General features: G+C 42.4%; 2 protein-coding genes across 2 annotated transcripts; both read right to left on the bottom strand.

Annotated features, from left to right (window-relative positions):
• Nucleotides 1-497: 497 nt before the first annotated feature.
• On the bottom strand, nt 498-4,394 carry irx4b (iroquois homeobox 4b). Its single transcript, XM_084919647.1, is given in 7 exon segments — nt 498-2,270; nt 2,385-2,538; nt 2,719-2,875; nt 3,190-3,302; nt 3,503-3,672; nt 4,011-4,089; nt 4,091-4,394. Coding segments are annotated over 7 exon segments (1,287 nt in total). The 5' UTR covers nt 4,118-4,394; the 3' UTR covers nt 498-1,683.
• Nucleotides 4,395-19,678: 15,284 nt separating this feature from the next.
• Nucleotides 19,679-23,755, bottom strand: irx1b (iroquois homeobox 1b). The gene is made up of 5 exons (XM_084920050.1): nt 23,121-23,755; nt 22,170-22,412; nt 20,982-21,780; nt 20,653-20,713; nt 19,679-20,053 (listed from the first exon to the last, which is right to left on the bottom strand). The coding sequence occupies exons 1-5, from the start codon at nt 23,355-23,357 to the stop codon at nt 20,005-20,007; spliced, it is 1,389 nt and encodes a 462-aa protein (XP_084776176.1). The 5' UTR covers nt 23,358-23,755; the 3' UTR covers nt 19,679-20,004.
• Between the last annotated feature and the right edge of the window lie 1,350 nt (nt 23,756-25,105).

Here is a 25,105-nt window from a genome sequence, read left to right as displayed (position 1 = left end):
TAAGCCAGAAACAAAATTGTACCTGTTCTGGTTCATTAAATTTGGATTGAAAAATGTAAAAATTTGAGCGAAAATATGAAAGATATATCTGCAGCCTACCAAAATAAGATCCCAGTCGCCGGCAAGCAGGAGAAAGAAAACTTTCCAGAAATAAAAAGTCAGATGTCATTATTTATCATCTTAGATCTTACTTATTTATGAAGCTGAAACAGAATGAAATTCTCGGTTGAATTCATCCTGAATTATTTAATTTGAAATGGTTAATTCCATACAAAGCCCAGGCAGATCCCTCCTCTGTTCTGATAAATACTTTATCACTGCTCCTAAATCGAAAACAGGATGAGCAGAAATATTGTTGGGGGGGGTGAAGGAAAAAGACAACAGCTCTTCACTGTTTCTTGTTGTGCTTTATTTGTGAAATTTGTGGAGGTTCCTTTAATAATTAAAGTTGATGAAAACGCATTTTTTCTTAAAAAAAAAAGTTATTTAGGCTAATGATAACTGCCTGATTTCTGTTTATTATAGCAATCTTTTCTATTTATTGCCTGCATGAAAAAGAAATCACCAGAGGGGATAAAGACGTGACACTTAGTTAAAATTACTTAAGAGCTTTTATGAAGCATTTTGCTTGTGGTGGATTTCTTGCAGTCCCAGGTTGACAAAGTCAAAAGCCGCCTAATGAAAAGGGACGCATCGCTGATTGCAGCTATATCTGGAGCCGAGGTGGAAGTGGCATCGATTTAACAATTTAGCAGCACCCTCCTCTGTGTGTTTCCATTAGTCACGGCTGAATACCACTCACATTCCCCCTTTCTTTCCTTCAAAACACACACAAATACCCTGTCTGTGGCACACACACACACGTATCCAAAACTGCCGAGGTATATTCCCTTTCCCCTGAACTGGATTTATATCAGCTAACGTGATTCTACTATTGGTTCCAGACAGCAGGCAGCTAATGTAAGGGCACAGTCGGAGAACTTTGCCATGCTAAGGAACACGCCTTTTATTTCTGTGACTCAGTGCATGTGCAGGCTATAGTGCAAGTGTACAACACTGTATTTTTTCATGTGTGTGCATCATACAGCCTTGGAGCAGAGAAGTGTGCAGTGACAGTTGATCGTTGATGTAGTTTGCAACAGTCTGTAACTTGTAAGAGAGCATTGGGGATATCAAATTGCCACATTAGGATCATACACCAATAACTGACCGTTCACTAAATTCCTTCAATAAAATAAACTATTTTCCAATCATAGCTTAGCAACTGTGACTATGCAGAGCGGGTCTGCCGGGCTTTGGATTTCCTGAAGCAGTATGCATGGATCTTTAGTAAAAGGAATGTCTTTTTTAAACCATTCTCTGAACGAGGAAAAACAGTGCAACGGGGGATGACACTGCTTTCACTTAAGCTTGTTAGCATGGTTCAGTCTGGATTGTGAGCTGTTAAAGATACTAAGATTTTACTCTAAGCATGACATTTTTACCCACTGTCTTCAAGCCCGCAAAAACAGTTGTTGAACTAGAACTGGCGGTCCTGCCTTAAAACAAAATGGAAACTTCAACAGGCAAACAGGGAGTGGCTCTTAGTGAACGGTCAGCTGATCAAGTCACACAGTCAAAATATCGACTTTCACTTTAAGTCGAGTTTAAGTCAGTCTCTCCCAACGATGGCTTGTTGATGGACTACAAAGCTGAAGCAGACCGCCCAATTTCAAAGGACTGTCCAGGTGTTCTGCTCTCTATCGTAGCTTCGTTTAGGCCTTTCCACACCTCAGCCGGTTTGGGCTGTTGGAAAGGAGGGCCGTGGAAAACGCCATCCACCCATTCTCTGAGTGTGGCGACTGGAGATTCCTGTTGCCTTTCTGTCTTGGTGAGTGCCATGTTGGTCGGATACCCGGGTGACGAGGAAGTACCGGTTGATGACAGCATACACGGCGGGTACTCGGACTGCAAGCTGGCATCCAAAGACACAGCAGTGTGAGCGATGGACCAGATTTTGGGTTTGGCGTCTGTGTTTCGAAGGTCTGCATTAAGATAGAAGGAGCTGCTTTGGTGCTGGACCGGTGTGAGTTTGGGGCAGTCAGGGGACAGTCTCTCTTTTCTGTGCAGTGTATCTGGGTTGTGTGCGAGATGCACGTGGGGTAGCTCTGTGTTTGGGTTCACTTCATTGTCCTCAGGTAGAAACTGTGGCTTCGGCTCACAATCAGAAGCATCAGACTCCAGCAGATCAAAGTCCTCAAGATCACTCTGCAGGTCTGCGCACTGTTGCTCTGAGAAAAAAACAAACGACACCGACAGTAAAGAGTCTGTGCATAACAGTCAAAGCTCGGAAAACCATGAAACAAAGCAAACTTTGCTGGCAGACTGATTTAGGACTTGCATACCAGGAAGCTCCTTGTCACTTTTAAGTGGCTTCTCAGCTTCATCACTGTCATCTTCACAGCCTCGGTCATCTGAGCTTTTACAAGCCCGCGGTGACCACGTCACCTTGTTCTCCTTTTTCAATCTCCTGCGTGCATTTGCAAACCACGTAGACACCTGAGGGAAGGAAGGAGAAATCAGAAGCGAACTTAAAGTTAGAAAAGGAGGAGAAGGAAAGTCGAAATGTGGGAAAATGTACTATTTGTATGGAATTAGGAAAAGGTAAAAATCAGACACATTATCATGCAACAGAACCAAAAAATTTCCCGATAAACATCAAATATTCAAAGAACCCACTTGCGTAAGCGTCATTCTGGTGATGATGGCAAGCATTATTTTCTCCCCCTTAGTGGGGTAGGGGTTCTTCTGGTGCTCCTGCAGCCAAGCCTTCAGGGTGCTGGTGGTCTCTCGGGTGGCGTTTTTACGACGCGAAGCGCCGTCTGAGCAGGAATAACTGAGCCAGATGATGATAATCAAATAAACAGTTAGCTCATACCAAAAGTAAGTGAAAAACAGAGGGAAAGAAAACTCGATATTTGTAAGAATGTGGTATTATAAATTACAATTAAATTTGAGTAAATTACAATAAAACACTATAAATATAATAAATCTTATTATAGTATAACACTGACTCCATAAACCTGCTACAGACAGGTTTTTTTCCCATCATTCTGAAGTAAATGATAATGCTGACACCGATATTTTACAGTTATCATGTTAAAAATATGTTTTAATTTAAGAGCAGTGAATACATTCTTGTTCACTTACCCATATCTGTCATAAGGATATTGTCCAAATGTGTATTCATAAGGATAATAGGCAGGAGTCTGAGATGTCCCCACATGCACAGATGCAGCTCCTTCTTTGTGATCTAGTGGCCCCTGAAAATATTGAAGAAATGAATGCCTAATCAAGGTTAAACAAACTTTTATTTATTTATGTGTTTTCAGAAATGTTCCTGCACAAGAGACAATCTTTACACGTTTTTACCTTAAGGGCAAAACGAATAAGAAAAAAAATCCGGAAGTGAACACTTTGAAAGCCGAGAATTAAAGAGTTAGAAGTGAAGTGTGACACTCACTCTGGAATAGAGAGCGGCGTCCGTAGCGCAGGTGTTGTAATAGCTCTGGCTCTTAGGATAAGGGCCGCTGTAGACTCCGATGCCTGCTCCTGGGGTGAGCTGGTGGCCCGGTGAGCGCAGCACCGGGTGGGACGGGGGGGTTCCCGGCTCCAAGCAACCGGCCAGGGAGCCTGAAGTCATCAGAAACTAAGGAAAAATGTATGAAACGAACTCACTGATATCCATAAAGGAAAGGGAATCTGGTGTGTATAGAAACTCTGTTACGTACACTGGCGCTTAAATGTCTCCTTACTTTCACAAAGGAGCAAATGTTTAATCTCAGTTATTTTCTCAAAAGCAAAACAAAAGCTGGAATAAAACAGCACCGACGTGCTGATTTTGTCACATTTTCTCCATAGTGGACTTGTTGATGGACTATTTTTTGACCAGTTAAAATCGATTTATCCTCCTTATTTAGCTCAGGCCCTCATCAATAACATCAACGACAAAACAATATACTACCCGTACCTGTGGCGTGGTGGAGTAGGAGTATCCCAGCTGAGAGTAAGCCATGGTTCAAATGTGACCAAAGAGGAAATAAGTGGAGTGCAGATGTGGAGCGACTTCCAGCAGCATCCGTACCAAAGGCAGATTTAAAAAAATTATTTTAAGTTATTTTGCCCTGACACTAGTTCAGAGATACTTTCCGGTCAACTTTCCAGCTTTTTTTGTTTTTAATTGGAATTTCATCTACCATCTCGTCCAAAAGTGGACACGCGGACATTTACGCAGCGCTTTCATGTTATGCACAAGCGCTGACGGACTTTCAAAGTAACTTCTCGGCTTTACCCGCAGTTTCCACCTCATCCACCAGACTGCTCCTGCTCTTTAAAGTGTCCCTGCTCTCTTACAATCCAACGCCAGTTTGTGTGTGTGATCAAACCACGCATCTCTCCGTGATGCGCTCTTTGGTTTTTAAGGCGCGTCTGTCTGACGTCAGCCTGGACTCAGCGCGAGTGTGTGTGTGTGTGTGTGTGTGTAACTCGGTGTTCATATCAAGATGAAGAAACTCACTCCTAATTAATTCCCTCCCAGTTTCCTTTCGCCTCTTATCCAAGAGAACAGCTCTGCGCAGCGATGCTCCCGAGAGTCCCCAGGCGTAAAGAGAGTTGTGATCAATTCTCCTCTCTCTCAATAAACACAGGCGCACAGCTGCACACGTCCACGCACGCATTTACACTGGCACACATGGCCAGAGGGGGTGGGATCGGGAACGTGATGCGTTGACACCACATTGACACGCGATGATTGATGACTACAACCTGATATTAGCATAATCGTTTTGCCCTGTTGTTTAGATAACTTGTCACCACGGAGAAATCTCGCTGTCACCCACATATTCATGAGTGGGGGAATTTCAGGTCTCCTCCAAGCAAATTAATCAAAGAATAAACATTCCATGCATTCCCTTGAGTAAGCACCTTTAGTGGCTGAATGGGTTGTCATGTTTTTAATAACAAACTCTTAAGCTGCCCCGACGAAGTGGAAACGTTTTTTCCCCTTCCTCTCTCTTTCTCTCAACCCACTTTAAGGTTTTCATCATAGGGGAGGAGGAAAAGGGCAGGTGTGAAAGGGCTGTGAGGATAACAGAAAGGCTTATTCAAAGGAGCTTGCAAAGAAAAGCGTCTGGACTTCTTTAAGTTACTTGAAGACGTTTCACCTCTCATCCGAGAAGCTTCTTCAGTTCTAAGGTCAAATGGTGGAGAGTCCCAGATATAAACCTAGTGGGAGTATCCCCCCACAGAGGGACAAAAGGACCCCCTGATGATCCTCTAATCGCCTGAGCCAAGGTGTGAAACTGGGTGTGGGTCCCACACCCAGGGTGTGGGTGAACAGAGGCGGGGGTTTACGACACCAACTCTCTGCCATCTATAATCCAGTTTTGAGATCCCTTCCCAGACGCCTTAACGCCCACTCACATCCTGGGCCATCTGACCTCAGGAATTCGCATGATAAGGTGGGGCCAGGTTTCACAATGAACACACCCGAAACTCTGGCTGATTGGGACCCACACCCAGTTTCACACCTTGGCTCAGGCGATTAGAGGATCATCAGGGGTCCTTTTGTCCCTCTGTGGGGGGATACTCCCACTAGGTTTATATCTGGGACTCTCCACCATTTGACCTTAGAACTGAAGAAGCTTCTCGGATGAGAGGTGAAACGTCTTCAAGTAACTTAAAGAAGTCCAGACGCTTTTCTTTGCAAGCTCCTTTGACTACGATGACCTGGATGACTGAGAACCTTCACAGACAGAAAGGCTTATTGTACCAAAATATTTGGGTACACATTTGTGGCACACCGGCAGAACAGAAGTTTTGTGATGTATAAGAAAGAAAAGAAGGACAGATATTAGGGACTGTATGCAAATTATTAGGATAGGAGAAGGGGTTGAAAGAGTGGTGACTTTGTTTTCTGTTTTCTTCTTTTGTTTCTATAAAAGAAAATGTTGCAAATGATCATGCAGTGATATGAGACAGGTAGACATTTGATGTTGAATCTACCTTTAATAAATGCAACCAGTATAACCATCTCTGTAACTTTAGGACATTACAGACATCACACATATAACATCTTCTTATGTAATTGATAAATACATTTTTATTTAAAAAGTTGCAGAACCTGACAAATTTATAGGCAAGCAGATATTATTGGACATTTGCCAATCGACTGGTATCTGCATTTGTATCAGCCGATAAATTAAAATTAAAAACGTAAAGAAGAGATGGAAGAAACACCCTTCAGCCATGTTAGGAATGATGATGTTGAATATTCCGGCCACCAGATGACCTCTTCAACTTCCCTGTTAGCAACACGTATTTGGAACGCCTTAATCACAACAACCAGCTGACCTGAACCGAGTCGGGGTAAGTGAGTAAATGGATAACTACACATAACAAATATTAGCGTTTATTAGGTTTATGTTTTGTGTGTCTGAAAGAAAAGAAAAATATAATGGTGATTATATAGGATCATCAGCAACATCATCAACAAAATATAAATATATTTGCTGACATATCGGAACACTCAATTTTAAAATCACCAAATAATAGTATCAGTACCAGCCTGAAAAATATCACTCTACCCTCCTCACATAGTCCTATATAAGAGGATAATCTTTACACCACCTTTCCAGGGATTTGTGTCTCCTCCCATTCTTGAACCAGGGATCTCTGGTGTGTTAGACAACTGTGCTAATCCATTTATCATCACATGAACGCTCAAGATTTTCACTGTAATGTACAAATTAGCATTGAACGAGTCCACAAACTGGTCAGGAAAGTGTTTGTGAAGGCTACATAATAAGATAGCTAGGTGTCACTTTCACATAGATGAATTTTGTGGTGACAGGTCTCGCCCCCTTCTGGCCATCAGAAGGAGTACAACGTAAAAGCAACTGCATTGGTTTTCAGACACAGAACTTATGTCCATTTTTTAAATACAGATTTTTACTTCTACCCACATTAACTGCTTTTAGCCAGACTGAAAATTTACATATACATTTTCAAGCTAGGAGATTGACATTCTCTAAAAAAATTATTCAATATATCACCTTGCTTAAACTGGGTCTAGAGTTCATAGCAATAATAACAGAAGCAGCTTTTCATACAAAGTTATGTCTCATTTTTACTTCCTTGTGGACGTACACATGCAGCTTTATGGTTTGCTTGGAGCTACTTTGAAGATTTGTTCTATGCATGCTGAAAATTATATCTTAGTAAATCAGGGTGAAAAATGTTGCATCAAGAGGGTCACAGATTCAGATACAGATTGCAAGAAATGTCAGCCTAAATCTAAGAAGAAGAAGAAATTGGATTCCCTTTAAAACATATTTGTTGTGCATATTGGTTGTATATGAACATATTTTCTGGATGTCAAGATCTTTAGTGCCGATCTCAGGTTTTTCACCTTTTTTGTTTCTTTTCCCACAGTCTCTAACACTGGGAGAAAGGAGAGGTTTTAAAAAAACAAAAACTTTCCGTGCAAAAATCCAACATGAAAAAATGGATGTGGAGAAGAGGAAAAGCCCGAGGAGGCAAACTTGGAGAGCTAAAGAAATCATTAATAGTCAGGGGATCTGAAATGGAGCGAGGGGATGTGGAGGGGTAAAAGGACAAAATATTCCCAGTGCACCCAGAGTAAGGCTGGAACAACAGAGCTGCATCACCAGAAAGCATCTCAGTCCCCACAAGGGAGAAAGCATCTGTGTACCGGCTCTTGATTGACATTCCATTTGTCCCATGAAAGGTGCTCATATATTGAACACGGACTAACTGTCTCGCCCTCATCTGTGCTCAAAGCTCGGAAATGAAGTTATCTCCCTGCTCTGGCGTTGCACGTCTTCACACAAAACATACGTCACTCAAGGAAAATGGCAATTTGTTTATCCGCTGACAATGAACACGGGTGTGTTTAATGTTTGTTTGGGATGGTACACGAGGAAATAACTTGTACGTTTATTTGAATGAAGAGACTCTGCAGAGCCTGAATTAAACTTTCAAAGCTTTGTACCAGAGTATTCCACAAATAATGATTATAAAGCATGAACTGCACATAGATAGATAGACACAACAGATTCTGTTATTTCAAACAGCTACTTATATATTAATATATGGTCTGTTTATAAATTCATGGAATTCCTGTGGTATACATTTCTTAAGGCTCTGCGTTCGTTAGACCGTGATTATATCTTTCTGATCTCGTTCCCCTCACATCAATCATTCATTCAAGATGCTCCGCAGGAAAAAAAAAAGAAGAAAGGAAACATTCTTATTTCCTCCCTCCTGCATGCAGCTCTAGCTATTATGCAGTAGGTGGGGTGTGGGGGTTAATGATAGAAGCATGTTAATGTGAGAGGAGGAGGGCTAAGTACAGCACAAAGTGTTTGCAGTGGAGGGCCAAACAACTACAATCACAACTTCTTTCAATCACAGCGCGTCCCATTTGAACATTTTCCACCTTAAAGTATGAAATCTATGCAATTTTAATCGCTGTTTAACATGTAGATGCTTTTTGAGCCTTCGACTTGGTTTTAGCTCTTAGTGGTTGGTGCTGAAGGTCCCAGAATGAAATCAGAATCCCTCTAATCCATTTTTTTACACCACAGTGAAAACTAAAATAATTAGTTTGCAGGGTCATGAAAATGCATGTAAATGCCACACCAATTTTCATCATTAATTTTCTGTGTTTATCTCAAAATATTATTTTAATATATATATTTTTTCCTCTTTGTTTATGTGAATTTCTGCATCACAAACAAATTACTGATCCCAACCGTTTTTGTGTTTCTTTTACTTCAATGAAATGACAATAACGAAGTTACATGGTGTAGACATTACATGCAAAAATGTGCCAGTTGCCACCGCAGCTACATAATTTCATCATATCCTTTAAGTACATCCTGCAAGTACACACACACTTTTCATAATCAAGGATTTTTACCAAAAATCAAAGATGTGACAGAAATGTAGACTTTAATCATTTTAAGTATAAATCTATTGAGTTTCCATATTGTTAATACATGGATCCTTTGCAGCCAATGAATGCCCAAACGCTAGAACTCATGGTCGTCACAACAAACTGTGTTTCCTCCCATGAGATGCTCTGTCAGACTATTTGTTGTTTGTGGAGCTCTCTGCCTTCCGTTTTGTATTTAATAACTGAAAAGCTGCTCTGTAAGTTTGGTATCAGGTGACTGACTTGCCTTCAGAAACACTCGGGTTGCTTTCGCGGTATCTGTTTGGACTGTGAAGTGCTGTTTAATCCGTTTTGCCATATTTGGCAGAATCTGAAGAGAGAATATTGCCCTGGTGTAATTACCTTTTTGTGTTATCAACAGTTAATGCACAATAATTTTAGCAACCAATCGAATTGTTTTAATCAGCTCCAAGTTACATGAAAATGGTGTATATGAGTCTTTATAGTGTACATCTACATGTCAGTCATGCTTGCATGGCCAAACAATGAGAGTAAGTGACCATATGAACAATTTGCTACATAAACATGCTAAGTAGCTAGTTTGAAATTTACTTGTAGGTACATTTTTACCACTGGGCTGTGGACAGAGCAAGGCTAGCTGTTTCCCCATTTTATAGATTCTAGTGTTTTTGTTAGGCTAAGCTCACCAGCTTAAGGGAAAAAAAACAACTCATTGAATGTTAGGCTGTTTATTTTAACGCCCTTTTTCACAAGTTTGACAGAAAAATTTAATGTTTCTTTACATCAGTGACTTTTACAGAAAGGCAAGCAGAGATAATGACTTAAACATACCTTTTTAATGATTTTGCACTGCCTGTCTTTTATTTTTTTTCTTCACTTTGCTGCACTCCTTGGCTTATTTACAATTAGCTAACAACGGCATGTGCTAAGGAAAAAAATCATTGAGTAAAAGTAACTACAAAACACAATGAAAGAATTCACACGAGCAGTGTGTTATTATACACCGTGTGATTTTTTTAATGAGCTCAGAAAAAGGTGTGTGTGTGCATGTGTGTGTGTGTGTATGTGTGTGTTAGATTTTACTTGGCAAACGCTGCTGCCTTGCTTGCCCTGACAGAAGGCCACTGCTGCTTTACATACTGTTTGTATCATATGGAATGTTTTGTCTGAACCACTTTTAAAAAAGGAAAACTTGAGATACTGTAAGGTTAAGTAAAACATAATAAAAATAAAATAAATTTTCCTGTTAGACTTCTTTGTCTTACAGTGTTAAACTAGCAAGACCAATGAAAACCAGGGTAAAATGAGGTAACGTTTCCACCTCACGTTCATGCTACTGCTCTTTGAGAAAAAAGCAGGAATGTTCAGGGAGGAAGAAGAGGACAGAAGACAATAAGCAATAAATGGATCATGAGGAAAGAAAATAGCCCTTTCTTTTCCACCACAAGACACAGTCTACAGAGGCTGCCTCTTGTTAAGCATGATGGCACCAACCAAGTACAAGTGCAAGCCAGGCTCGATCTGATCCACAAACAAGACTGCCAACACCAAGTAACCTGTCTGACCACTGAGTAGCAGCCATGCTATCGCTGCATGCTGCTTCTCTGCTCCTGTCTAATAAGAGCCTCATGGAAGATCTGGAGCTGCTGAACTCTGAGTGGGATACTATAAATGCCCTGGCCTTCCTCATCAATGATGTAAGACAGAGGAACAGAGACAAGCTAACCCTCTTAGCCAATGTGCAGCATGTGTGTGTGTGTGTGTGTGTGTGTGTGTGTGTGTGTGTGAGAGAGAGAGAGTGAGAGAGTCTAAGAGGTAGACACGGACAGACACAGGCAGAGAGCGAGACAGGTTTAGGCTACAGGAAGCTCTTAAGAGTGTGTACAGTTTGCGTTGAGCCCTGGGAGGCCAGCCGTATTCCTCCCTATCACTTCCACTTCATTACTTCGGGAGCGAACATACATTATTCAACTCCGCAAGCCTCAGTCCACAGGGACCGATAGAGCCTTTAACAAACACTTTAACCTGCCTTAACTCGCCCATTGATCCTGTATTTATTTGTCCATTATCTCTCGTGGACTGCTTTGGTTTGTCTTCATTTCTATCCCCCTACTGGTCTCAAAACAATTACTCAACCTATGTGACCGACAGTATCATCTGAAATAAGCTTTGTATTTTTTAAGACGGGCTTTACTCTCTCATTATTATTATTATTATTTGGTATTACCACATTTCAGTTTAAATATTTCGGTTCTCTTTCTTTCTTTTGAAGGAAAGCTATTTCATGTGATTTTTTATCCAGCTGTGTGTTAGGTTGGTTCAAACCAAAGTGGGATAAACTTGAATAATTAATATATTAGAAGCATTTTTGAGCTGCTACACAGAACCTGGGATATTGGTTATTATTTCAATGGTAAACAAGATAACCGAGGCTAAATTTCAGAATGAATCAGAACATCACAGAGTAATCAGTCTGCACCGATGTGCCCACCTTAGAATCACGGATGAGGGGGAATACCATGATAATAGATTCACTATTTCACATTTTCCCTGGTGTTTCGGCTTCTGCAGTTCCACAGCTTAGACCTCAGCTGCCATCCTCTGGCAGTCTAGAGAATTACACCCTTAAGACAATGCTGGTGGTGCCTGTGTATGTATTTGCTTGTGTGCGGTGGTGTAAGCCTGAGGGTGCAGCAGGCTCAGTTTGCAGTTGTTATTGACCAGGGTGAGGAGGTCAGCTACAACTGTGTGAGTGACTAAAGATGACACAGTAGATCTACTTGTCTGCATGCTGTTCACTTGGGTGTGGTTGCAGATTTCATGTTACATCCATGGATGGACCTCCCAAGAAATTTGACCACCAGCAGCGTCTACCCCAGCTGAGCTCACACCAGTTTTTTTATTATTATTATTTTTGTCCAATTAGCATATCATGCTATTAAAGTGCAGGAGGCCAAACAATTAATACAGTAAGGATAACATTAAAAAAATAGTCTTCTTCAGTAATGACACTATCTTGAGTTTTTATCCACATATCAAACAGAAATGTGGATTAAGGTAGACAAAAGATATTAACTAAGGCATCAATCTTCATTTCCACTGATCATCTATTTCCCAGCAAATGCTGCTAACTGTCTGATCTCTGCATTCCACATCTAGAGAGCTCAGCAGCTCCCGTGAGAGCCTTACTGTGTGCCATGACTGATCACGTGTCATCAAACGCATTTCACTAGTATAAATCCACACCAAATGCCTCAAAAACCTATGCAATGCAGCCAACAGAGAAGTCGCATGTGATAGCAGTCGATTAAGTGCTTCTTTCTGGAGCGCTGACACTCCCTGGAGAGGAGCTGGGCAATAATTTCCTCAGATTGCCCCTATGGGAACAAGGCTGCTGGTTTTCTATGTCCACTCCAATCACATCTCTAATGGAGAGGCGGGTAAGCATCTGTGACAGTGGGAAACCAGATCTGTACTCCCCCAGTGTGTGTGTGTGTGTGTCTCTTGCAGATAAACAGTTGGCAGGTTTCCCCTTTCTCTGTGCATGTGCGTGAACACACACACACACATCTGAGGAGGGGAAATGCAAGCTGGACAGGGTTAATACACTCCATTAAGCTCTATTACCCTAAACGACTTGGGCAAATGAATGAGGACTCACATTACTCTGCAACTGTTTGTGTGCGTTTTTGTGTGTGTGTGGTAGAATGATACAGTGTATGTACATGCACGTGCATGCATCTCAAGTGTAATTAATCTGCGAAGATATGTGACCCATGAGCTATCTATCATTATTCACAAAGTAAAGACAGCGGGGGGAGGGGGGCTTCACCCTGTCTTAGTGTATCTTACCATATACCATGATATCATTCTATTATGAATTTAAATGTATTTTTAAGCTATTTTTTTTAAATATGTTGTTTAAAAATCTTTAGATACCTCCAATTTAGAGGTAATGGAAAGCTTTTCTATGCGTTTCCTTGGCAGTGCCGCAGTTTGAGGTAAAACATGCTAACATGTTCACAGTAACAATGCTAACAATGCTAACAATGCTAACGTCAATATCTTCAGTCATTTTATTTTACTTTATAACAGGTAACTTGTCTAAAAGCAGTGTGAACAAATATGACTGATATATGTTGCATTCAGTGCACCAACTACACTTGCTATGTTTCTTGTGTTATGTTTGAGGGTTAGTTAGGGTTGTGGCAAGGGAGCAACCAGAATGTAGCTTTTCTTGGCTACAGCATTTGACTTGAAAGTCAAATGCTGCTAGCATTAGTCAGCTAACCTTAATTAGCCATAAAGTGTGTTGATAAGCTGAGGCTGCTGTGTAGTGCTGTAGTCATTGAAAGGGATGTAAGTCACAGCAGATTATATTAAATCACTGGTTTTTCATGTTTAATTACCATGGTAATAACACCTCTAATGCTAATGTTTGCCAGGTAAATATTTTACAGATTAGCGTGTTAGTAGCTTTCATGAGTTTTTGTTTCTCTTTGATGCCAAGAGCTCCATTGGGGAAAATGAATGATTGTATAAAAATGCTGGCCACATTAGCATTGTCTTTTACAAATGTGCCACAGTAGACTAGTATGGCAAAAGCTGCCCAAGGTTGGTTGACATGGAAAGCAAAAAATCAATGTTCACCATACTCCAGGTTTCAATTATTTCACACACAGGTGAGTGCGCCACTGCTCTTATCACCTACATTTATCAAAATCCAGCTAAAGAGGAAATTATGGTTCAGCTGTCTTAGCAGCTCATCTGTTCATTGGTAGCTACAGAGTGCCCATTTACCTGCAGAGAGTATATTGTCAGCTAGAGGCAGGGTTAACAATATGTGGTACAACTGGTCTGTGGGGTAATCAATGCTCAACTCAACTCAAAAAATTAAAAAATCCCAAAACTTCACAAAACATAACAAAAGTGATTTCAGAGACAGAAAGCATGTCTCAGTACAAACCTTTGATTCTTTTGGCCTCTGTCACTTCAGCTGTTCCATCACATTGATGAATTTCCAAAAACACTTCTGTTTTATTCAACTTCTGTTGTGTTTTCTGTATTTTTCCAACATTTTTCTATTTTTTCTCATGTGCATTTGATTTGTCTGGGCCACCGAACTAATAGGTCCCTTTTAACCAAATATCTGGGTAATTAAAACTCATAAAGATTCCTTTTTTCTGTAGTTTAGTATTAGACCCATTTAAATTGATGCTGTGTCTAGAATATGATGCACATAAGTTGTTTGTATTGGAATTTTTACTTTCTTACTGTCTCTTATAAAGTACACAAGGCTTTCATGGTTTAATAAACAAAAACTGATTAGTATAGTTTTCTAACTGTTTCCATGCTACAAAAGTAATTTTTCACAAAAAAAAAGTCAAATCATGAGTTAATGGTGTTCGCGATATCCAGTCAGTGAGTCCATAGACCCTCAACAAGCATTCGCGGAGTGCATTCCCCGCAACATTTCCCCAGATATTCTGAAAACGGTGGCACAAGTTACAGAAATCCCCAAGATCTGATATTTCAGGCAGCTTCTCCGCCCCTCTCTAACACACCAGCGTGCCTCAATGGATGCTGAACAAAGACGCAGTGAGTCCTCAGCCCGCCTTTAGGACTCTCCCAGCAGTAAACTAAGCTAAGTTTCGACGCTATAACAAACCCGTGGATAAACATTGTTTCAAAATGGCTGAAAAGAGCCATCGATGCGAACACCCTACCGCAAACCTCCCCTTCGCTCCTAATCGGCTTCCTCTCTCAGATTATTGCCGTGAATGGGCAGACAACAAGAGAAAAGACTTATCACTCCCACTCTTTCATAGCATTTGTTGTGTGTATTTTCCCCCTGTATATTAAATTTGTCTGCTTTTTAAAGGCAGTGGCGACGTTTGCTGTTTGTCTGTACCGTACTCGCAGCTGCAACGCGACAATAAAGCAGGCTAAGCAGCAGCACTCTGTAAACTCAGTATTGTGGAGCTTGTTGAATTACCCATGAGTTTTGATACTTTGCTTTTGTGCCTAATTCCACTAATCCCTGCGGAGGAACAGTGAATGGTCTAAATTCCCTATGATATCTTGTCTAGGCTAAACATTTGCTCACTTACGTATACACTGGGTACAGAAAATTATTCTTTTGACAACATTACAACAGATTTAACCCAGTGCCCCGCTTATCCTGCGATGACATGCATTAGCTTCATTGCATTGGGAGGTACATTTCCATTTCAAATTACAGCTCAGCAGTTAGCATCCAGACACACACACACACACACACACCGTTTTGTTTTGTGTTGTTTTTTTCTGTAGCTTGGTCTAGAGCTGCAGTGTTAAAGAGTTTTACGTGCAGAAAGTCCATTAAAAATTCCACAAATATTAACTACCATGTTAATTATTACTTCTCCAGGGACTTTAACCGCGTGTCAGTCCTTTTCTTCTCCAAGCCCCTTGAGGTCAAGCTCTGTAAAGCCTATTTGGCAATCAAACACTGACCCTCCCTAACTCTCATTTCTCCCCCACACACCTCTCTTGCCCTCTTTTTCTTCCCATGGCCTTTTTCTCTGCCTCATCATCCCCCCTTTCTTTCTCCTCCCCTGCTCATGTCCCTTTCTGTCCGGCTGGCCCTCTCAGCGGGGCTATAGAGTCCTAACTTGTCTACATTTACCCCCTGCGTTGGATGACCAATGGGGCCGTTGAGCAGAGAGTCCCTCCTTCGGCGCTTCGCCATTCTCCGCAAGTCAGCTCATGTTCTCTGTTTTCACGACCTCTGACCCTAGGCCATGGCAACTGTGGCAGGAATGTCAGGAGTGATTGGCAGGATAAAGAGTGCAGGCCCTCTCTCCTGCACAAGCGGATTTGAGACACTTTGAGGGGTGAACAATGGCGGATTTGGGCTCGATTGGATCACTGATGAGCTGATGACTGTCAAAAGAGCACGTCGTCTTTACATAAGCCCGATTATCTCTGCGTGGCGGAGGAGCAGAGGGGTAACCGCTGTAGGAGGAAGGGGCAACCGGTGGGGATTTCACCCCCATGCCGAGTCCCTCGAAAAGGGGATAGACCTGCACACGAGGGCCAGGCTTCGAGGCTTGGACCTCTCTCATCCACTGGGGGCCTTTAACAAATCTATTCAGGCGACCGGGAGCCCTCATACATGTGGGCATAATCGCAGGAGGATGGCAAAAGAGTGATGACGGGGGGGCTGCGAGGGGGGATGACACATGGAGGCGATCATTGTTCAATCCCTGAACATCCCATCAAGACGACAGAGGAGCAGAGAGAAAGGAAACGCGAGGATATATATAGAGAGAGTGAGACGCTGACAGAAAAGAGCAGTGGGACACGCAAATCAAAGCCAAATCCCTTCCATAATCTGCCTTATTAATGGGGATTAGAACTCACCAAAGAGCCTACATCAGAATACCAAAGCACCAATAAAGACTCTGCTCACACTGAGAGTTTGAGGAGTTGATATGACTCTAAAAACTCCACACAGAGACTCTTGTGTTGTGTTGTGTTTCTTTTTATAAACTGTTGGATTCTACCAGTCGAAAAGTTTCAGGACAATTTGGACCCTAAACTCTGATGGAGTTTGCTTTGGCACAACAAAAAAAAGAGAGAAAAAAAGAAAAACCTAATCATATTTTGGATCCGCTTTGCTTTTTCCACTCCTTTCATAACGCAACATGTTTTGGACACGCCGTGTAACAGATATAAAAAGGCCATTTGATGTCATTTTCAGCCCCATCATGCTAAGCTCACTGATTTCCAACTCTGACAGAATAACATATTGTTCGAAAGAGTGAAGGGGTGCGAGCGAGAAGAGCGGCTGATATTCTCCTCAGCGGTGCTCATGGCAGTCTGTCAGAGCTGGCAGAGGAAATGAAAATGGCCTCAAGTGTCTGGCTCCCTTCCACGCCGCTCTCACATCAATGACAACCCTCGCTGCATCATCTCTCCCTCCCTTATTTGCCTTCTTTAGACTTAAATTTGCTCTTTTCGTCCCTCGTTTGCTGACACTCTGGGTACGTGGGTGGGAAAGCAGAGGGACAGACGAGCGCCGTGCTGACTTTTGAGAAAGCGTCACCAGTCACGACGCTCCTCTTTTTTTCCCCACACCTTGTACGCACGTCAGATTTACGGCGAGGTTCCAACATCGTTATGAAACCACACTCGGCAGCCTGGTAGCTTACCTTAAAAAACAGGTTTAAAAGAATGTCCTGCCTTTGTCCAGGAGTGGCAAAATTTGCCTGCCAGCGTCTCTTTGAGGGAAATAAGCACTTTATAATTTTGTCCACAGGAAAGCAAAATCAGAAAAGATGTTTTTTAAGGGAGATTTTGAGTCAGCTAACGGCTAACATATTCCTTTAAGACTGTTTATGGGGAAAATGCATAAATTTGCTACATGTCAGTTTAAAAAATGAAAGGTTTAGTTTTTTTGTGTTTTTTATATACATATAAATTTGAGTGATTCTTATTGGAGGATTATGTGTGCTGTTTCATGTTGTTTTGTGGGGATGATTTGTCGGGAGCCAGCCCGAGAAAGCTTCTCGGCGGAGACAATAGAATAACTGAACTGGACTGGACCATTAATATAATGATAATTGTAAAAAAAAATTATTAGAAAAAGGGCTAATGTAAAATCTCAGATTTTGATCACTTGTGCCTATATTGTTTTTTAAACGTGGATCAAATTTTTAGGATAATCTAATAAAAGTTAGACAAGACAAACTGTGATGTTTGAGCACAATAGATCAAATGTAGGATTTTAAAATTATAATGTGTTTATAAAGTATTTTACTTGTTTTTTTTTAAGACAGTCTGACTTCGAAAAACATATATATACCATGGCGATGGGCAATTTTGGCCTTTGTTCAGATTGTGGTCCTAAAGATGAAAAAACTATAGTGCTTATGTTTTTGAACTGGAGTTCATAATGAGTAGTATTTGATGCCTGGCTTAGGGTTACTCCTCACTGCTTTACATCTAAGTCCAGTGGAGAGTCAATTAAAAAAAAGAAAAAAGTGTATCTTCATATATTTTATATCTCAGATAAAACCTTTCCAGTTTATCAAAATAAAATTAAAAAATGACCAAATTAGTTCTTTTCACCTCCGATTGGATGGCTGTCAGGATGTCAGCTCTTTGCAAACAACAGTTCCAGGAGCTGCTTTCAAAACCCGATCCTGCAGCAAAGGTTTGCATATCGTACCTGAGAGGTGGTGCAGACACCACCGTGGGGGCAGCCGTGCTCTTACTTTCTCTGAGAGTCAGGTGGCAGCATTGAGCCAATCTCCAGATTTACAAATCTGGTGGTTCTGATTTTATTCTCCTCTCCTTCCAGAGCATGATTTACATTCAGATCACCATCTAACTGTAGTTTTGCTCGATGCCCAATCTGGACCTCATTTAGATTAATTTCCATTCTACAAAACAGTTTAACAAAGAAATCAAAGTTAATGCACAAGCTGCTGTCCTGTTATCAACTGTTGATGTTAAGCTACTGGATGGCAGAAAGCAGCTATCTAATATATTGCCACATATAGATTTTTCCACCTTTGAATATATGTAATTTTTTAAAAACCAAATTTACTCCCAAATTTGTACTTCTATAGACTTCAGCAGTACTTCACTGCTTAAACTTCATCATACACTTTACAGGCCACATTTTAACAGCACCTCGCTAAGGCCACTTCCCTTCTTCCATCTAACTAGTAAGTGTTAATAATTTTAAATACCAGACTTTCAAAGACTTGTAGCAAAGATTTCAACAAGCACGTCAATCTAAATTTTATCTGCACGTAAACCTGGAGCTGTCTGGGCCCCTTGAGAGGCCCCAAACTGTGCCGCTAAACCAAGCATCGGACCACAGCTTTGAAAACAGTCGCCGTTAGCAGCTCTCAGACCCCCCACCATCTTCTCTCTCTCTCTCTCTTTTTCTCTCTATGCACCCCCCTGTCTTTGGGCCTGTGAACGTCAAGGATGCCACAAAGTGACACACAAGCCCACCACCACCGCCCCAACCCCTTCTCTCGCCTCCCCCGTGAGCTGCTGCCCCCATACTGGCTTGCTGGCCTTTCCTCTCCGTCTGATCCATATTTCAGAGGCGGCAGTGGTGGCACCGAGGGGTATAATCCAACATTAAAGCGAGGAGGCCTGGGCTGAAAGCACAAGCGCAGGTTCACAAGGTCCTGGAAATCTTCAATTTTCAATTTCCGCAGCGTTTGCAGTGGCTTCCAAGGCGCGGGCATAAGTCTTCGAGCTTTGTTGGCGAGAGTGCAGGTTTCAATAAAACTGACTTTCCTGGTAGTTTAAAAAATAAAGGAGCTGACACTGCATGGTTCGTGTGAAACAAACTAGACACAGGGATGACGAGGTCAGCTGGAGATTAACTGCAATACTTGTATTATATGTATATTAATATAGATATATAATTACCCTTAAAATACCAAATCCACTTGAGCTCTTGAAGGAGAATTTCTCTGCATACATTAATTGCACTCTCTGTATTGTACTGGTTACTTATTGTAAATTCATGTTATAAAAATCCTAAATTCAGGCACTAAAAAAAATAACAATACTAATAATGTGTGCTTAGTTTAGGAAGTTTACAGTGCTTCTTAATCTGCATTCTGCCCTTTTTTCTTTGATTTCTTTGGCTGGAAATCGGTCCTCTCTTATTAAATACAGGTGGTGGGATTTTCTTCAGTAATAAAGCGCTATAATGACATTTATTTAGTTCCCAAAAAATATATTCTTTAAAGACAAATTCATATCCTGTATTTACAATTTTTTTTCCAAGGTTTCCATTCACAACAGAGGAACAGAGGGGGGACATAAGAGGACATAAAAGAGAAATACAAGTGATTCAGAGACTAAAAAAAACAAACAAACAAAAAACGCGAACATCTCTTTTTCATGTGGAAGCTAAACAGTAATACTACAACAGGCCTCCCAGTCCAAAAAATATCCTTCGTTAAACTGTTCTCCATTAAATAAAATTATTCCTCTTTTTCTTTCTCTTCTCATATTGTTGTTGTCAGAACTCGCTGTGCTGCTGTCCCGTGGTGAGGTCTGAGGAAAGAGAAGAAGAGGAAACTATTGCTCAGAGGTGAATAAAGTCTAGACATTATAATTATATTATCTGAAACAAATTTGGCAATTTTACTCTTAAAAAGAAATCCTTCGTTTAAACTAACGAAGCAACTTTTTTAACACTTCGAGTTTGTTTCCTTCAAACGGTGTTAAGCTGTATTTATGCAAATTAAAAACCCCACTATAGGTAAATTGTTTTATGTCTTTTCACGCTCTGCTTCATTCATGATGTTGCCATCAGGGCTTTCTTTGACATACATTAGCTTCATTCACGGGGGTGGGGGTGGGGGGGGGGGGGGGCGTGAATAAATAGCGGCAGATTAGTTAAATGACATAGGTGGCGATAGCTCATTGTTGGAGGGTGGGGGGGCAGGCTGGGAGGGGAGAGAGGGAGGGAGAGGCGCAGAATATATCAGACTCCTGCCTGACGAGGCGTTAAAGTGGGGACTCAATCGTATGATTTATGTGCCGAGTTCTGCCTCCCCGACCAGTCAGGTGTAACAGTGTTTACCTCTTGCTGTAAGGTTCGTTTAATCGAGGCTGATGGTGTTATAATGCCAAAATTGATTTGAAATCACCTGTCAGTGATCATCTGAAAGGGGGACTTCAGGGAATCGGGCCTGTGGTCGCTCTCTTCATCTGCGGAAGGAAAGAAAACAAACTAGTGAGTGACAAGGTGTTCGTGAAATTACCTTTGAAAATAAAGTGAAACTGCCCTGCAGGAAGGAGAGCTGCTGTTGTCGCCATTTGAGTAATTCAACGGAACAAGTCCTATGAATAATAATAATAATAATAATAATAATAATAATAATAATAATAATAAGAAGAAGAAGAAGAAGAAGAAGAAGAAGGAGAAGAAGAAGAAGAAGGAGAAGAAGAAGAATAAACGTTGAAATCAGGCCCATACCATCTCTTTTTGGACTGAAGCTCCCTGATGACTCTACATCGCTGTCGTCTTCCGTACCCGACGTTCCCGTGCCGACCGCTGCCGGTCGTGCGTCACGACGCGCAGCCGGCACTGCGCCGTGGACGGGCAGGTGTCCGGCCGGCGCCCCTGCCAGGAGCGACCTCATGTTCAAAAGAGAGTTGGCATTCAGAAAAGCTGCGTTGGCCCAGTTGTGCAGCTTGCCAATCTGGCACGTATATATTCCGTGACCCGGGAGTAAGGCCGGGTGTCCGGTGGAGGCCAAAGCCGCGTGGTGCGCAAGGGCCGCGGGGGGAGATTTGTGAGAGCTGTCGGGCGCCGTGGCGGTCTCAGCCAGAGACCAGATTTTAGGTTTGCTCTGTGCTGGTCTCTGGCACTCCTGCCTGCCGGGCGAATGATCCGCGGGAAGCTTGACACTGGGCGATTTACCGAGAGAAACACCCGCCTCGGCTCCTCTCAGGGCCTCCGCAGAAAGCGTCCTGCTGCTCTCCGAGCTCTTCGACTCAGAGGCTTGCTCGGCGGCGGACAGGCCCGCCTCGGCCTCCCCCCTCGCGGAGCCACGCTCCCCTTCGCGCTGCTCCTCGGGTCTCTCGATATCGACGGTTTCCAAATCTATCTCCTCCTCTTCATCTTCGTCGTCGCTGCCGTTCTTGCCGTGCTCGTGCTCGTCCTCGTTGTCGCTGCTGAAGATGCGGCCGTCCCGGTCCTCAGCGCTGCGGCCCCAGGTGACCTTGTTCTCCTTCTTCAGGCGTCTGCGGGCGTTCGCGAACCACGTCGACACCTGTAAAAGAAAAGCGCGTTTTTAAGCATTATTACTCAGATGCTGTGGTTTGAAATCTGTAGATGGGGAATTATAAAACATTTAAAAAGACATCTGATTTTATTTATTATTCCTGAGCTCAGATTAAAAAAACTGAACTAATTTATTTTTTCTCTGCAGGTGTATTAAAAACAGTCATATGTGGGCCAACTGGGTTCTCATAACAAATAGCAGTGCTATTGAAGGACATTAAAATAAAGAATAAAACCTTTAAAATAATGATTAGTGATTTATTTTAAGTGGGCCTGGAGGCTGATGCCCACCAAATTGTGCTTGTAAGGTGCCAGAAAGACCACTGAACTGAAACATTTTATACAAATTGAGCTCTGAAAACATATCACGCTGCCCACCTGTGTGAGTGTCATTCTCGTAATGATAGCAAGCATGATCTTCTCTCCTTTGGTGGGGTAAGGGTTCTTCTGGTGTTCCTGCAGCCAGGCCTTCAGGGTGCTGGTGGTCTCCCTTGTGGCCGTTTTGGCCCTTGACGGGTCTCCGTACGGGTACTGGCCGTAGGGGTAGAAGCCTTGGGCGGTGTGAACAGGTAGAGAAGCTGGGTGGGACCCCGGGCTGTCCTTCAGCTCATACTGTGAGCCCTGGAATGTTGTTGGGAGAAAAAAAATGGGGGCAACTTGTTGAGCAACTCCAAAGATATTTGCGCCTCAAGTTCAGAAAATTTGTAAACAGGAAAATACAAATGGAAATTTGGAGCAAAAACTTTTTGCGTGACAAAACAAAACAAAACAAAAAACTTACAAGTTTGAAAAAAAATCAGTAATCAGACACAGATCACAACAAATATCCCTCATTTTTAGGTCGCTTGCAAATTTCTATGATCTAGGCCTACCATATTATTTTGTTTTGATTTTTATTTAATTCAATATTGATAAATGCCTTTATGCTAAAACGTGCAGCCTGCCACAGTAGGCAGGTCCACATTTGTAGAAAAAAAGCAAAAAACAAACAAAAACAACAACATTATGTTCAAGCTTTCAAAAACCATGACCTCAAATTAAATTTGAAACTGAAGTTTAGTGTCACGCTCCCAGAGATCGTTAATTTGTGTTATGTGGCTATTCAGTTCTTTGCAATTCACCCAAGTATTTATATCTCCAACACACAGACAATTAAATATTAATAATTAATTTATCTCAATAAAATTCACAAAAATTATCTTAAAAAACAAACAAAAACAAAGCGAACAACCCGCGCATTTAAATGGTTCAAGTTGTATTTAGGCATTACAGTGAAAAGCTCAGCCTCACTATTTTCTTATGAACACCTGAACGTGTATCATCTCTCACCATCTGGGATATGAGGGCGAGGTCTGTGGCTCCGCTGTACGGCAGAAAGGCACTGTAGTTATGAGCCGCCCATGGGCTTCCGTACATCCCCAGCATGGAGCCGACAGCCGCGGCGGTCGCTGATGAGCTCACGCCGCCCTCGGTGGTTCCTTCCCGGGCAGAGCCCGGCCGCTCGCCTCCGTACACCTCATGGGAGGCGCTGAGGAACTGGGGATACCCCAGCTGAGGCAAAGACATGTCCGGAGTATGCGTGCAGTAAATCTCTTCCAAAGTCACAAGAGCGAAAAAAAAGAAAGATGATGCAGGAAAAAAAAAGAAAAGAAAGAAGGAATCCCCAAAAAAGAACAGAAAAAGCGGGACAGTTAAAAAACAAAACAAAACAGGATGACCCCCACTTAAAAAAAAGAAGAATCTGTCAGCCTTCCCTTCCACCGAGTTGTGTCTCAGGAGCAGTTTGGCACTTTCGAGTGCGGAGTTGATGCGTATGTCTGGCCGCAGGAGCTTCTGGATGTGGAGCTGAGTGACTGATTGGCAGCCTACTTAAGCACCAAGCTCCTCCTATGCCCGGGGCAGGCGATTAGTGCATTGGTTAGCCCAGGTCGTCTGCGTGTGTGTGCGTGTGTATTGATGTGTGTGATTTAATTTCGACAGTCTTCACTGTGTCTACCGAAAAGGTAACCTGTATGTGTGCGCGCATGTGTGCGCAGTGTATGTGTGTCTTGCGCAATGAATTCATTAATTACTACTACAACAATAATAATAATAATAATAGTAATAATAATCTCTCCGTATTTTGGTGTCATTTTTCGGTGCTTTGACTGCTGACTCGTGGGGTATGCCCGGACATTCCTGGTCCAGCAGATGGGCCGGGAAGCATTGATATGGTCGGACAGATCCACGAGGAATGTCCGTGATTATCGACGGAAGTCAGTGGAGCATATTTTTTCAGAGCTGTGGAGATAAAGGAGAGTGGAGGTAATGACAGAGATCGAAGATGATAGGAGATGGCAGAGATACGGAGCGCACGGGAGCTGTGGAGTGGAAAATGACAGATGTTTGCTGAGAAGAATAGACTACTGTACTCTGCTAGGCCCTTGGTATCAGTTGCAGATGTCGCAGAAATGTTAAAGCTGCTATTTGAGGTATGAGATGAAAAGTGGTGGTGTTTTTTTTTTTTTGAGGGGGGGGGGGGGGGGGGGGACACCATATTTATGTGGGAGAAAGTGTAAAAATGGACCCTCACGTGTGGGAGGAGGCAGGCTGATGTGTCCTCATTGACAGGCTTAACCATCAAAACACACAGCAACTGTGCTTCTTTGAACACACACACCTCCTTTCACACACTGTGTCACACACTCTATCACACACACGCACACTTGGGCAGTGCTAATGAGGTTGAGCACCCTGCACCCTGCTCTGTGGCCCTGTGGCCCTCCTGGGTCCCCTCAGAGGTTAGCGCTGTAATTACTCCATCCCTATAAATACAGATTCATCATTTCACACTCTGAGCTCCTGATGAGCTTGGCTGAGCCGAGAGAGAGAGAGAGAGAGAGGAGAGAGAGGAAGGGGAGGGAGAGGGGGAGGGAAGAGGGGTCTAATGATTTAATTACAGTGCTTAAAGCCCACTCTGGCTAAGTGATGGTCCTCTCTGTCTCTTTCTCTGCTCTCTTCCCTCCTCAGCGCTGGCACCTAGAGGGCTTTACTCATGAATCTCAAAGCTGTTTTTCCTAAACACATATTATGACGAGCCCCGCCGCCGCCACTGCTGCTGCTGCATATGTGTGTGTGAGAAACAGAGAGCGGGAGAGGGAGAGAGGATGCTTAATCTCCATGGCATTTTAAATGGCATTCATGGAGAGCGCCTCTATCCTCATTGCCAAGGTAAATGGAGCCAGGGGACTCTCCATTTCAGCTCGATAAAAGAGCAACGTTAAAGACCCTCACCATCTACCCCTCAGCCCCCCACCCCCCTCTCTCTTCCCCTC

Source organism: Perissodus microlepis, chromosome 22, assembly GCF_051167445.1.
Source record: "Perissodus microlepis isolate ML-2025 ecotype Zambia chromosome 22, ASM5116744v1, whole genome shotgun sequence".
Lineage (NCBI taxonomy): Eukaryota > Metazoa > Chordata > Actinopteri > Cichliformes > Cichlidae > Perissodus > Perissodus microlepis.
This window is presented reverse-complemented; position numbering and strand designations above follow the sequence as displayed.

Bases quoted from the DNA above. Each gene is read 5' to 3' on its own strand.
- irx1b (XM_084920050.1), bottom strand. From the start codon at position 23,357: ATGTCTTTGCCTCAGCTGGGGTATCCCCAGTTCCTCAGCGCCTCCCAT. The intron at 21,781-22,169 runs GTGGGCAGCGTG...TTTCTTTTACAG, and splicing joins CGAGAATGACACTCACACAG to GTGTCGACGTGGTTCGCGAA. The intron at 20,714-20,981 runs GTATGGGCCTGA...TTCCTTCCGCAG, and splicing joins CTTCAGTCCAAAAAGAGATG to ATGAAGAGAGCGACCACAGG.